Genomic DNA, 15542 nt, shown 5'->3' with positions numbered 1-15542 from the left:
TGAAGGGGAAGTGTGAAGAGGGCATGGTGGAAAGACAAGAATGAAGAGAAAGAAAGGGAAATGAAAAGAAAGAGGCCATTAATTTAGTGCTGTGGGAGGGATCTGAAGCTCTCTCTGCCAGGCCCTCCTGGGTTGACTGATGCCTTTTGTGAGGAGGCCAGGAACCACACACGCACACACATCCATGCACACATACACATGCGCGTTCCAAGAAACTCTGGGTTTGTTGCGTCAGGCCAGTTTCAGCAAAATAGACACACACACACACACACACACACACAGATGGTCATTAATGGGCTTCAAAGTGAGAGCAAAATGAGAAACCTTTATTTATTTCCTCTCCTGGATGTGATTTGCTGTGATGCATCTGAAAATGTGGTGACACTGTGTTTTTCTCTGCTGTGGTGGGAAATCAGGGCAGAGTGAACGTATGGACCCTGTGTGTGTGTATTTGTGTGTGTTTGACTATGTATTTTGGTATACTGTGTTTGTCTGTGTACATATGTGCACAGTGTAAGCAAAATGGGCCATATTAAAGGGCCAGTAAGTGATGTGTTGAGCTAAACAAAATATTATGTATAATGAAATGTTATATCTTATTAATCTAAATATGGTCGAGTTGAAGTAGAGAGACACTGAATATGTTTCATAGATTCATAATGTCCTCTTTGGCTAAAGCTCCTGCTGTTTACAGATGTCCCTGTGCTACCTGGGAGTCTCAGGTCAGGGCAGCAAAGCCCTCCCTCCATTTTGTGGATGGCTATATCAGGACAGGAAAGCAGAACATTTATTAATTCTTTTCAGACCTGGCTGGAATATTTTCCATTTTTCTAATGATTTACTGGATAGTTGAGTGCAAATGAGAGTAATATCCTAACAAAAACTTAAACTGAAAAATACCTGATAGTGTGACACCTTTGAATTTAATAAAAATATTATGTTATTTTGGTGTATCGCACATCTGTATTTTGAGTGACACATGAATTGTTTTATGTCAGTTATTAGGCCTATACTGATAGGTGTCAGTACAGTCCAACAACATTATCATATCAGCTGTTTTTTGAGGAGGAGAAAGAACCTTCATAAATCCTAAATAAATCACTTGGTGCTGCTTTTAAAAGACGCTCGTCCTGCTTATCACAAAGGATCCCAGCAGGAAACATAACAGTACGTGTTCACACGCAAATTTACACAGATTTAAAACCTACTCACTCTGAGAAGCTAAAACAACCTGAGGCTATGCAGCTGTATACTCATGGTCATAATACCGTCTCTCTCTGTTATACATACAACACACATGTTTATTTTCTGACAGAGGAGATTCATTTAATGTAAGTCATTCATATTAAGATCAGGCATGTTTAATGCTTTGAAAAGCAAAAATTGTCCAGCAGAAACCACAGGCCCGAAAGTCTCATTTCTACATGGTGACATAGTGTGTGGCTGTATGGAGTGTATTAGGCTGTAGTTTATAGTACACAGCACGTTGGAGCAGTGACAGAGAAGCTGCATGCCAGAAGGCAGCCCAGAAAAATGCTGCTAATATATTGAGCCTCCTAAAACAAAGAAAGCAGCACATGAACATAGCTGAGTAAAGCACCAGTGCAATATCTTAGTATTATGTTAGCTTATTAGGCGTTATACATGTAGCAGAGGGGGTTATTTGTCACTGTTCTGCTGTAGAACTGAAGACATGAGACTTGGACTGGGGTCACATTTAAGTCACAAAAATTAGTACTTGAGACTTTATTCCCTGAATATTTAAGAGGGCCTCTGCGTTGAAAGGACATGGTCTCAGCCATGTAAAAACACTGTTACAGAATTCAGTTGATAAGATTTGAGACCTGACTTGGACTTGTCTCGACAGACTTTAGACCTGACTTGAACTTGCCAAAAAGATATAAAAACAAGCCTCTCAGCTTCTTTTACTTTACCCTGTATTAAGGTAATTGAGGGAGAAAGGACTAAGCATTGAACCAGCAACTTCCACAAACTAAACTTTTTCCAAAGCCAGAATATGGAGGACACCAAAAGCATCTTTCTGTCGAAGAAATACATTTGTGGGATTCTGATTTAAGAGTTCCGTCAGTCCAGTTATTAACAGCCTCACAGTTGAGTTGATTTCATCTACGCTTGTTGCCATATTTGTCATATGAAGTTCCCAACCCACATACAGAGGCCCTGATAGTCTCCTGTTGTTTCTCCAGCCAGAGAGCAACCATTCACATGAGCAACAACTATTTTGAATCCCCTGACAAACTTTTCAATGTCTGCAGTGATTCAGAGAACTGGAATCAAGTTAGTTTTAACCTGCACAGAGTCCCAGAAAGGTCGATTTTAGTGCTATAGCATAAATCAAATAGAGAATCACGTTAAAATACACTAAACAGATTTTTCAACACATGGCTTTGGTTTTCTGAAACTTCAGTCACACATACAGAGGGCAAGCAGGGAGTAGTTAAGGAGGGTGAATATATCATAGTAAAAAAACAAAGCAAGAAGTCACATGGGTAAAAGTCATTGTTTCAAAATTCAGCTGGATTTGTGGGTTTGGCCTGAGAACACAGAACCACAATCCATTCATGTGTGTTACAGTAAACCCCCTCCTTCTCTGACTCCTCTGCAGCCCCTCCTCTGCTGAATGTTGTGTTGTCTGAATCAGGATTCAGAGGTAGGTTATGGATTTTCAACTGATATGTGTCTACCTGCACATTTAATACTTTCACCTTTAGTCAGTGATGAGTAAACGATGGGAAAATAAGCAACTTGTGTTTAACTGGCAGGATCACTATTTGCTTTTATAAATTCTATAACAAAACAAGTCAGTTAACCTGAACATGTCTGATTAGGTCTAACCGTCTCTTCCTCTGTGTGTGCAGGAGTTCAGGGCAGCGCTGAGTGTTCATGTGGGAGGAATCACTTCACATGTGCGGTCAGTGCATTCGGGGAGTGTACCTGCATCCCGGCCCAGTGGCAGTGTGATGGAGATAACGACTGCGGGGACCACAGTGACGAGGACGGCTGCAGTGAGTTCGCAATCCTCTTCTTTTCATGTTATACTCCCCTCTCGTTCCTTCTCTGTTTGTTTCTGTCTCACTGTGATTTATTGACTCTGAATTGGTCCAGTTTGAAACTTGTACAAACATTGATGTAAGAAGTACAAGCTGGTACATGATCCACGGTGAACAAAATAAATAAATAGTCTTAAAATCTTTAAAAAAGGGTGTGGTCCAAAAATAAGTAAAAATTATCACAAATCTGACCAGACATTCCAAATGAACTTTCAGTACTTGACAATTTTTGGTCAGTACCAAAACAGAATAAGGTATTAAGATTGGATACACATTCCTATATGTTTGATATTATTGCATTTAACGTTCGTTATGCATATTTATGAATGGATATTTTCCAATGATTTTTTGTAATTTTCAGAATCAAACACTTGACAAGTGTGGTTGTAAAGAGTAAATCAGCAATTCTCTGCTGAATATGATCATGGTCCCCTTGAGCAAGGCCTTAAACTCCCACCACTCAGCCAAGACTCTGGCAGCTCACTGGTGCAAATTTGTGTAAGTGCATGACTTTTGAATTTACCTAGAAATGTACAAGTGTGCTCAGGCAGAGTTTTCCTGCATAAATAGTCTAGAAAAGTAGAAAAAATATAATTGGACCCATATGGATCCCATCATCACCCAGTGAAACAGTGAATGGCTCACTGGTCCAGGCAAGGTAGTATTTCTGATGCAGAAGCAGAACGAGGCGCTCTGCGTGGTGTATGCCCCGTGCAGAAAAATGCTTGAGTGACTTTTGGCACCAGACCGCGTTTGGCTAGAGGGAAGTCTTGGCAGCAGAGCCAGACAGGAGTATTTTCCTGCAGAGCATGTCCGTTTGTCAAGAGGAGGAGATCTTCACTGCTCCTCTTTTACACTTCTGCGTATTGATGTGAAATGTCAACGTGAGGGTCTTTTTTCTTTTTCCTGCTCGCTTATAGAGCAGAGAAGCAGATGCTGGCCTTTTGTTTGACACTTCCTAAGCCTCTTTGAGATGTGTGTGGTTGTGTTTGTGTGTGTGTGTGTGTGTGTGTGTGTGTGTGTGTGTGTGTGTGTGTGTGTGTGTGTGTGGATTTTCTTTCTCCATCAGTCTTCCTCTATCACAACTAGTTAGTTGGGAGAAGGGATGCTAAGTGTTATTGATCTCTGGCCAGTTCAATGTTCAGTGAGTCTGATCGCCACGTATCGATCTGTGGTACGTTACTTATTTAAGGAGACACATGGAAGCAGCTGACAGATATCAGAGCATCTAGCTCGACCTTCCTAATCCATTTATACTGTCTGATCGATCCTCTGCTCCATCACTCTGCAGTGGGAAGCTTGTCCTCTTGCATTCAACTGTCACAAGATGATTAAATGGATAAAAAATAAAATAAAACAGATAGTTATTTTACAACCTCTTCAGGCCTCTAGTAATATTTCAAATTAAACAATCTGTGAAGGAAAATTCACTCTTTACACTTGAACTTTTTACAACCTGTGATGAGGGGTTGCAAATAGATGTTGTTTTATTTTAAGGGGACACAAGCCAAAAAGGTTGGGAATTATAATAAGAATAGCTGTATTTGTATAGCACTTTTAAATACAGGTAACAAAGTGCTTTACAACAATCAATATAAAACGCACAAACAAATCAAAATAAAATAAAAGATAAAAATAGGCATCACACAATAAAATCTATTTTTTTTAATAAAAATGTGTCTTAAGAAGTGAGTTAAAACAGGGGACTGACTCTGCAAGCCTGATCTCCTCTGTCAGGTTGTTCCAGACTGTAGGGGCCCTGACAGCAAAGGCTCTGTCTCCTTTGGTTTTCAGCCTAGACCTTGGAATGGCTAGCAATGCCATACCAGAGGATCTCAGTCTGCGTCCTGGCTTGTAGAGGGTTAAAAGGTCAGAAATATAGGGAGGGGCCATCCCATGCCTGGCCTCACAAGTAATTAAAAGAATTTTAAAAAGTATGATATGGTCTAGGGCTGGGGCGATTCATTGACATCATCGATTACGGAAATATGTCGATTTGTATAACGTGCGTCGGCGTGTCGCAATGAAGTATGGCTGCGCCCGGTCCAAGCATGGATTCCCCCTGCAGAACAAGCTGGTTTTGATCGTTACAATAGGCTACATCATTAATAACAAGCCTCCACCACACGCAGCTCACCTGCTGTTGTGAAAACGGACTTGGGGGTGAAGATGGTGAAACAGAGGTGTAGGTGTGTGTGTGGGGAAAAGAGAACTGAAGGGAAAATCAAGGAGAACAGATCAAAGTAGTTTGTGAGTAAACGCTAAAATAAGGTTGAAAATTAAGTAGAATTAAAATAGTGACATAAGAAATAACTAGAACTAGGGTAATGCATTAATGTATTCTTTAAAATAGTATCTATCTATCTGTCTATCTGTCTATCTATCTGTCTATCTATCTCATATTTTCAATAGACAAATGTATTTTTGTTGCAGAATAATGCCCTGCAGTGCGACAGGTATATAGGGAGTTACAGTAGTCGAGGCGGGAGGAGATAAAAGCATGGATGAGTTTCCCCATATCTGTGGGTGAAATAAAAGACTTAACCTTGGCTATATTTCTCAAATGATAAAAACATGACTCAACAACTTTCTTTACATGGGGTTCGAAACACAAGTCCTGATTAAAAACTACACCAAGATTTCTGGCTGAGGGCTTTGCATAAGTTAGTTCACCTAGGTTTTCCATGATTTGAATTCTGTTTGCGGGGGCACCAAGTACAATGATGTCAGATTTTAGGTTTAATTGGAGAAAGTTGTCTGACATTCAGTATTTTATCTCAGCAAGACACTGGAGGGTTGCTATGTTAGACTGGTCGCCAGGTCTGATTGGAATATAGAGCTGTGTGTCATCAGCGTAACAGTGAAACGAAACATTATATTTGTGGATGATGTCACCAGGAGGGAGCATATAGATGGAGTATAAAATGGGACCCAGAATTTAACCCTGGGGGGCACCATAGAGTATGTTTGTGGGGGATGAAACTGAGCCAGCCATAGTCACAAAGAAACATCTATTTAGATAGGTAGGACCTGAACCAATTTAAGGCTACATCAGTGATTCCTGCCCACCTTTCCAGTCTCGATGAGCATGTTATGAGCAACTGTGTCAAAAGCAGTGCTGAGGTCCAAAAGAACTAAAATGGAGCACTCACCAGCATCTTCAGCCAACAGAAGGTCATTACAGTCTTTGAGAAGAGGAGTCTCAGTACTATGAAGAGATTATAAGCCAGACAGGAATATTTCAAATGAATTATTATCTGTCAAATGTGCTACTAATTGTTTGAACACAGCTTTTTCTAGGATATTTGATAAAAAACACTAATGTGCACTGATGTAAAAGAAGACGGCTGCTATCAGTCTGAGATCTACAGTTATATACTTTATAATGTATTGATTAATCACCTATTGATACAGTATGAACATCTCTGTAACTCCAAAGATCAGGCCAGAGTACATTCAGCAGAGAAAGGGGCAAACACTCTTCTAGCTGTCAGATTTTAATAGTTCCCGGATAACTGAAAGATTGATTTCCTCAGGTAAAGAACTATGTTATTATCATGTGTTTGCTTTTTGAAATGAAATGAAATTCTGTGTGTGTAGGCTGAAAGCCTGTTATTACAGATCACATAGTCAGAGGTGTGTGTTTGCATGTATGTGTTTGTGTGTCACTGAGGAGAGTCGAGGCCCACGTGATGCGGCTTCTATTACACTGATTGAATTAAGCGACTCGGATCATAAAATCGAGGAGTGAAATTTTATGGGTTTTAAACGACGTTTTCTAAACACAGTGAATAATTAAATTTACGGAGGCACAGTTTCACTGCACAGTGGGGAGAGAGCAGTTTCTACGATTCAGCAGGAATGGCAGACGTGTGTGACCATGAGTATGTAGAATCACAATGAACACACACAGATAACCACACAATAATACCTCTTTTCAGCAGGATTGTAGCAGTGTAGTTTGTGGCATCCAGACTTTGTTTGAACATATTTATCATTTATACCAATTCACTAGAAATCACTATTGTCACTATTGAATCACCCTGGAGGAATTTATGTGTGTGTGTGTTTGTGAGTGCGTGTGAATCTCGGGAGAATAGGAGCAGAGGCAAAGTGGCCGACTGTGTCTATGAAGCTATCCATGTAAACTTCTGATCTAATTACGATGTGGGAATCATGTGGAAATTGTGTAGTGCAGATGTGGCTGTTCTGTGTGTGTGTGTGTGTTTGTGTGTAAGTAAGTAAGTGTGTGTGCTTATGTCCCGTGCTTGCGTTCCCCCATATAAAGTTTCATAGCTGCACAGAGACCAAAGAGGGAGTGGAGAAGAGCATGCATGAATTCTCAGACATGTGTGTGTATGTTTGAGTTTGTGGTGTTGTGAATGTAAGTGTAGGAACTCTGTCTTACTCGAAAGGAGTTGCTGGCGGGTGACGGTGAGGAGGAAATGGTCTTTACAGCCGACCTCTCTCCTCTTCACCCCACATGTAACATCTGTCTGTTTATTGTGGACCACACTGGGTAGAAAGGGTGGGGGCCTTTTCTGGGTGATCATAAATCCACTCATTTAAAAACAAACATTCGAAGTTAAAGGACCATGCCAGTATATTTACAAGTTTTATCTCCTTAACTACAAATCCTGTATTCATTACATTTTTGCTGATCATTTTTAAATGACTGCTGAACAGTTTTAGATTTCTGGATGTATTACTCCTACCGTTCCAGGCAGCCAATGGTTTCCATTAATTTCCGGATGAAAATCAATTAGTAGACTTTTGAAGCTTGCTTATATTGTGTAATCCTTCAAAGTGAACATTAAGTCTGCATTATTTTATCAATATCGTTTTGACGATAGTACAGTTGAAGAGCAGATTGAATTCAAAAGTGCATTGTTTTGGGATTGTTGGAATAAATGTAGCCAAAATAATCATGGCTCAATGGGCAAAGAAAAGAGCTCGACCTAAACACAAACTCATTATTTCAATCCATTTTCTTCCGCTTATCCCGATGTGGGGTGTGGTGACACAAACTAATCAAAGTAGCCCAGATATCTTTCTCTCCAACTATGTCCCCCAGCTCGTCTTGGGGTATTCCGAGGCATTCCCACACCCGATAGGATATGTAGTTCTTAGTCTACTTTGGGGTCCCCTCCAAGTTGGACATGTCCAGAATACGTCCACAGGGAGGCACCCAGGAGGCCAATGAGATGCCGCACCTCCTCAACTTCTTTCAAAATGAAGGAGCAGGAGTTCTACTCCAACATCCTCTGAATGCCCAAGTCCCTCACCTTGTCTCTACGACGGCACCTTAACGAAAGGCGTTGCGGTCCGGAAAAAGTTGAGCCAGATTTACATTTTTAGGCGGCCGACCCTGAGCCACGCTGGCCTTATTCCAATGAATGAGGAGGCTGCGTTTTTTTACACAGGACTGTAGTCGGTCTGAACACGGTGAGCCCAGGCACCCTTTGAATGAAACTCATTTTGGCTGCAGGTTTACACAATCTCATTCTGTTCCACTATCCACTGTACATTTGAAGGTTGGAAGATCAACTGGTAAATCAACAGTTTGCGTTCAGGCTCAGTTCCTCTTCACCGTGATACCTGATATAAACACCCACTTCACTGCAGACGCTACACCCATCTGTCTGTAAGTCTCACACTTCATTTTACCCTCACTTATTCAGCAGTGAATTTGGCAATCTGTAATTTACAGCCATGTACCATGACCTTAACTCAAACTTCAGAATAAATCTAAGAAAGAAGATGTGGCAGCACAAAGAAATAGTACTTGGTACAAAAAGTGTAGAAATAAATTAGAAGTTGAACTTAGATTACATCTTTGAATTTCCTGACTGAAGATGATGCAGGTATCTCTGATAGTGTTGTGATCACAGAAAGTATTTCTGTTTTCATGCCTCACTGGTCGAAGAGCGGGAAGAGCACATTACAGGGTCACACATCTCAAGGACAGGACACTAATTAGCTCTGATGAAATTTAATGAAGGCATAACTCATAGACGTTTCATCAAATTAATAACACCCCTTTTTTCCATTGATACAGCTGTCAGAGCTCAGGGGGCGTAAACTGCTCCGGATGGCACATAGTCAGAATGACACATTTTACCATGTTTGATTGCAGGCCAAAAGTATGAGCTGCGATAGACTCTGATTTGAAGCACTGCTCAATTAGAGGAATGTATGTTTATGTTCTTGGCAGTCCGCTCCACATTCATAAACCCTCATAATGAGAAGGAAGGTTACAGGCTGCCTTTGTGAATCTGGTTCCTATGGAAATGGCAGTGAGTGTTCATTGTGTTGAAGGCTGCGCAGTCAGAGGAGGCAAACTGAAGTGGAACGTGAATGAAAAGGGAGAAGGACAGAGAAAGTGATGAAAAAGAAGATGCTTGCTTCAGGTTGTGGTCAGTGCTTTCAGCTTAACCTCTTATCACTCTCTTCATAATCCACTCTCTACCTCACTGAAGCTCTTCTTTCAAAGGTTGTGTTGTGAAAAGAGTCTCATAGTTTTAGTTGTATTATTATTTTTAAAGATAATATTTTGGGCATTTTTGGCTTTATTTGACAGTTGACAGATGTCCTGTTGTTTATTTTGATGGGATGAATAAGTGTGGGTGATGAGGCATTATGAAACTGCAGTGACAATGACACACTTGTTAACACCAGATTGCTGTGCACAATATTTTTGGAACCAAAAAATACAGTCATTCATCATATTTTGACCTTTAGACATCAAATTAGGCAACAAGACTTACAGAATACTTAAATAGGGCCTGGAACTTTTTTCTTTATCTGTAATTCTGCCGCTTAATAGATTAATTGTTTGATCTATAAAACACCAGAAAATTGTGAAAAATGCCAATCACAATTTCCTAGAGCGCAAGGTGATGTCCTCAGATGTCTTGCTTTGTTCAACCAACAGTCCAAAACCCAAAGCTATTTTAATTCACTATAATTTGAGGCTAGGAAAAGCAAAAAATGTACATTAACATTTAAAATAGGACTCGAGTCATAACTCTTGACTTTGACTTTTTACAACCTGGATGTTATTTAAAAAAAAAAAGAAGGTCTTTATTTGGACTTGACTGTTGTGAGACTTGTGCTGATGTGAGCCATTGAAAGTCTCAAGTTTTTACCAAGTCCTGCTGCAATAAAAAAATATATATAACACAGCATCATATAGCCGCACACAACATGAACACTTAATTATTAGGACTATGCATTAAAGGGACATGGAAAAAACAAAATGAACACAGCGTAGATAGGGAAATGTTTTAATGCAATGTCATTTTAGTATTCAGAAACCTGAAAGACCTGAATCTTGACTCCTTCAAAAACTGCGTGACTTGACCTGGACTTGCCCCAAAAGACATAAACAATACCTCTGGCAGTTACAGTAGTGTGTCATACTTGAACATTTATCTTCCAGATGACTTTTTGTCATACTGATTTATAGTCATAGCTTTAATTGTGTTTTATTAGGCTACTCTTTGATCAGTTCCAAATGGTATATTAAAAAGTCTAAAAGAAAATGTTTTTTTTCTCTTTTTACAACCTGGATGTTATATTTGTAGTTTCATTCTTGCATTTACATTTTCCACACCAGCTTCAGCTTTACCAGCTTTTGCTCTAAGCATGTGTTGATGAGGTTCCTTATATGCTAAAGGTTCTTAAATTAAACAAAAAGCCATTTGAGACATATGTGCAATCTATCCACGATGCACTTAGAACAGTATTCTCGTTTGAATGTGGCCTTCTGAACTCTGCAGATACCCAGAAAGTGGCCAACAGTCTAATTGAGTGTGACTTATGTTTTTGTCTTCTCTCATATTATCTTATCTTGTTTTCAGTTTTCCTGATCTCTCCTCCCAGTTCAAGGCAATAAAATTTATGAACACACACTATAGCATGTTGATAACAACAGTAACCACAGCAGATAAGACAGGATAACCTTGGAAGACTTATACATCTTCTGTTATTTCATCATTCGTCTCCTCCCTTCTCCTCCTCTTCCCTGGCTGTTTTAGATCATCCTTCAAGTTATTTCTCTCTCTGCATTTCACTTACATTGAAGTAAGTAGGACCTGAGCAGACACACACACACACACACACACACACACACACACACTCACTCTCTCTCTCTCTCTCTGCTGAGTTGAAAGCAGCTGAAGTAGTGAAAGAGTAAATGCTTTGGGCCAGAGTGAGGGGCTGCAGAGGAGATAAGGAGATAGATGTGAAGGACTGTGTGTGTGTGTGTGTGTGTGTGTGTGTGTGTGTGTGTGTGTGTGTTGGGGTGGATGTGAGATGAAATGGGAGAGGAAAATCTCTGTTGTGCGTGATTGAAAGCACTGCATGAGGTTTGGCTTCCTCTGCTGTCGGCTCACACAAGTCTGTGAGGTTTGGGAAATGGTTGTGTACTTTAAACTCAAATACACACACTCACAGGTATGTACACACACATGCGCTTGTGAGAACCATCCACTGGATGAATTTCAGGATCTGTCAGGTATAGCAGGGACTCCTGGTGGCATTATATTTACCATATTTATGAGAAGAATCCATTTCAACAACCCACTGACTTGGTGTTCATGATTTTGTAATTGTAAATTACCTGAGAGCTCATGAATTGTCACCTATGCTGATGTTTTAAAACATTTCGAAGTCTGTGGAAATTACTTTTTTATCAAACTGTATATCTACTGTATTTTGTCATGTACTAATTTGTTGTTCCTTAACATGATGTTGAAATGCAAGAAAAACAGAATCCTTCAGGTATTAAAGTGTGTTGAATACTGTTTTTTTTTTCTGATATGAATTTCCACATTTAGATGAATTCAGAACGGGGTTGATTGTACAATCTGGGTCTTATTTGCTTTTCAAACACAATTGGACGTCATGTCCAATAAAATAATAGCCTTCTCCTGTCATCAGCTGTATTCAATCGTTAAAGAGTTTTTATTTTATAACTCAGTGTTAATCTCAATGCAAAGAAATGTTTTAAGAATTTCAAGATTGTTAACTGGCCCAAAAAAAGTGGGGCATGTCCATGATTATCAGACATGTTAGATTTTTCTGGCAGGAATCTGGATAAATGTGATGGGAAGTAACTCTAAATTTAATCTCCAGATGTCGGTCTTAGAGTCTCTGCCTGGTGCTAAGTCTTTTAAGAGTAAGTTAGGCTTTTCAAAGGCTTCAGATATGTTTCTGGCTTAATCGACTAAGTCTAATCTTGACCCTTAACCTAACATCAAACTTGAAAGTAGTCACCTGAACAAAACAAGTGAGGAATGACCGCAGTGTCCTTGCTCCAAATATCTAAAACTCAAACTGGTTCCCACAAGGACATTGATACAAACTCACAAACACACATAAACCACCAAAAAATAAGAAATACCCCCTGCGTCCTTTAATCCACCGCTCTCTGCAGTTTTAGCCAATCAGAGAGCAGCTGTGACTGCAGGAGCTCAGCTGTTCCAAAAGCAGGAGCGGAGAAGATTAGGACCCCATTCCCTCTTTCTCTACGTTTCAGTTTCTCTCTCCATCCCTTCATCGTTGCCTCCCTCCATACCTCCCTCTGTCCTTGCATCCTTCTTCTCTCTGCCCTCTGACCACAGGAAACCTGCAAACCCAACTCACTTTTCTTTTTACCCAAGACTTTCTCATTTATTTCTCACTATGTGGTTGAGTTTGTTCCTTCACTTAGTTTGTCTGTCTTCCTGTCTCTTTCTTCTTGCCCTGGTGTTTTTTCTTGCTCTCGTTCTGTCTCAGGATATGACCGTAGTTGTTTGGAGACATTAGCATAATCCTCCTCCTCTCTTTCTTCAGCCACCCAGCCACCCACCCCCTGTCCAATGCTCACTCTGTCCTCTCCGCCGCCTCCTTCCTAAATATTTACTCCCTGCTCAGTAAATGAGTCGAGCACCCTTGTTCACACAGAAGAGGACATGATTAGAGGCTGATTGAGGGCAGAGAAAGGGAAAGAAATAAGAAGAGAGACAAAGAGCTTGTTAGTCTAGAGCCTGACTTTACCTTCTTTGTAAATCTTGTATAAGCTTGTTTGAGTAGGTTTTAAATATGTTCTGTGTGTAATTAAACACAACAGAGGTTAAGGTGCTATGTGGAACACTTTTTAAACATTATTATCATGTATTACATATATTGTCAAATGAATAATTTTGACATTCTATGGACTTTTTATTAAAATATTTATATTAAAATAATTAAATTAATTGTTACTTTTAACCCTAAAGTACTGTAAAAGCTACCAAGGTGGGGAAGACTGGTTTGTGTGCTACATGTTGGAAGTGATTTTTTTTTTTCAGTCCTAACATCATCCTCCCACCATTTTTCTCTCCTACCATCATCTACCGTCAGCACAAACTCCGACGAACTATATCATGGAGACACTGCACAGCGGTGTATACTCCTTTGTGGCAGGACTTTGCTGACTTTATTAAGGCAGCAGTCAGTTGCTTCTCTGTTTTGACAATTGCAAGGTAAACAGTAGAATTTGCTCAATGCTATGTTCACGATACACAGTATTCTTCCAGGAATGTGTGTCATCTGGCAAAACAGTGCATTGCCAGGGCAACTCTGTATTGCTTTGCTGGAGATTCTGCATTGGGACCCTCGTTGCACCTACGCAGTGGTTTCATTGAAATGAAAAAGGATGCTGCTTTTTTGATACAGTGCTGATGTTTGTCTGCCGAAAACACACAGCCGAAACCTGCAGTCTTACCTCCAAATCTGACTCAGTGGCAACTCCGGGCTTCATTCTTGTCAGCAAGAGAAGAATTTCTCTCAGAATGGTCTGATTTCTTGCTTTAAAAACCAATAAGGACCTTTGACATTGAACTGGAATGACCACCACCAAGAAGAAAAATTGCAGTTTGGCTGCATCCCAAATAACAAGGGAGGGGCAGCAAAACTGGATAAAGCTGCATGATTTATGTAAAGAAAGTGTTAGCCAGAGATGATGTACTTCTAAGATCAATCACCCACTGCTGTGTGGATGAGTGTGTCAAGCACATTTGCTTTTGCTTTGCTTTGCTTCATTTCTTCATCACTGTAATTTATAATCATGTAGGTACAATCAATCCTTTGGATTTTTTGACAGCCAGACAAAATAAACAATTTGCAGACATCACCTCGGGCTCTGGGAACTTGTGGTATGCACTTGTCTTTGTGTTTGACATTTTATAGGCAAAATAATTAATGGACTAATTGAAAATAATGATTGATAGATTTGTTAGTTGCAGCCCTAGACGTGACAGCACCTTTTTACAAGGATAAAACAATTGACCTCTTGCCAGGTGGAACTGTTGTTGATGGCAAAACACATTCAATTGGCAGGGTAACAAGGAAGTTACCTAGGTTTGATTTTGTGTTGATTTTATTCAGTCAACTTGCTTGTTTGCCGTTGACACAGTTTACATGGTTTTACATTAGCTTTATAATGAATGAGTGAACCTCTGGGATGTTTGGTGACTTGTTAATCATATTACTCACAGTTAGAACGCAGGTTAAGTGTTGACACTGCTGATGTCTGAAGTAGACAAATGCATTAATCTAATGTCACATAACCAGACAGACAACCACAGCTGTGTTTACTTTGGTTGAATCAGTTTTGTGTGCCAATGTGCATGTTTGAACTCTTCTGAAAGCTGTCCTATTGTGTAAAATCAGCTGGTGGCTGTTGCTTTGATCCAGAGCAAGATATCTTGCTGTTGGGCAGATTATTGAATCATTTTCTATGAATGTCTCTAATCACCTGAGAATGCTGATTCTGATCTTTAAGCTAGCAACTCAATCAGGCCACTTGTACACAAAAGTTAGAGAAATCTCCAGGGTAGACAGTCATGGAATTTACTGAGCACATTTTAATGACCCTTTCCTCTAGTTCCACTGTCGGGACAAACTTTTTACTGGTAGCCCCTCTTACAGGAAGACATTGCAGCCTATAGGGGATGCTAAGGTGATTTTATATGTCTACTTTTGTTTGTAATATTGAGTTTATTTGCATTTTTTTAGTTTTCTTACAGGATATTGCATGTATTTTCTCCAGTCTTTTTCACATTCTGACTCAAGGTTGTCTCTTTACCTCTTTTGAAACTTTCCTTTCATTGTTGGTATTTTTTAAACCCTCTTTTTGACCTCTTATCCTGTTTTATACCTGCAAAATGAATTATCCTCAGCCAGTAAATGGTCAAGTAGCCCAAGTATAACCTATGTAAAGAGGTGAATTACCTTCTGCAGGTTGGTGTCCAAAGGACCGGCATGGTGACATTAGAGAAATTATAACTTCATTCAGCCAGTGACAGATAATCATAATAGTCTTATAATGTCATCATTAGACCGCATTAGAGTATTTCCTGTCATTCAGCCTCTTAAGAAGAAAATGTGTGGGTTGTCTGGATGACAGCACTCGAGTGTTACTCACTGGTGTCAAGCACTCAGCAG

At 39.9% G+C, this 15542-nt stretch overlaps 1 protein-coding gene across 6 annotated transcripts in view; it reads left to right on the top strand.

Annotated features, from left to right (window-relative positions):
• The window catches only part of lrp4 (low density lipoprotein receptor-related protein 4), a 129805-nt gene that overhangs the window by 52985 nt on the left and 61278 nt on the right, over positions 1-15542 (top strand). For 5 of the 6 annotated variants that reach the window (XM_044194019.1, XM_044193998.1, XM_044194036.1 and 2 more), the window contains exons 2-3: positions 2627-2671; positions 2880-3026. In XM_044194019.1, coding sequence (XP_044049954.1) covers positions 2627-2671; positions 2880-3026 — 192 coding nt within the window. The remainder of the gene's footprint in view (positions 1-2626; positions 2672-2879; positions 3027-15542) is intronic. The other variant, XM_044194002.1, reaches the window with a different exon arrangement.

This window comes from Siniperca chuatsi, linkage group LG1 (assembly GCF_020085105.1).
Source record: "Siniperca chuatsi isolate FFG_IHB_CAS linkage group LG1, ASM2008510v1, whole genome shotgun sequence".
Classification (NCBI taxonomy): Eukaryota; Metazoa; Chordata; class Actinopteri; order Centrarchiformes; family Sinipercidae; genus Siniperca; species Siniperca chuatsi.
The sequence above is the reverse complement of the archived record's forward strand: the minus strand, read 5'-3'. Positions and strand labels throughout refer to the sequence as shown.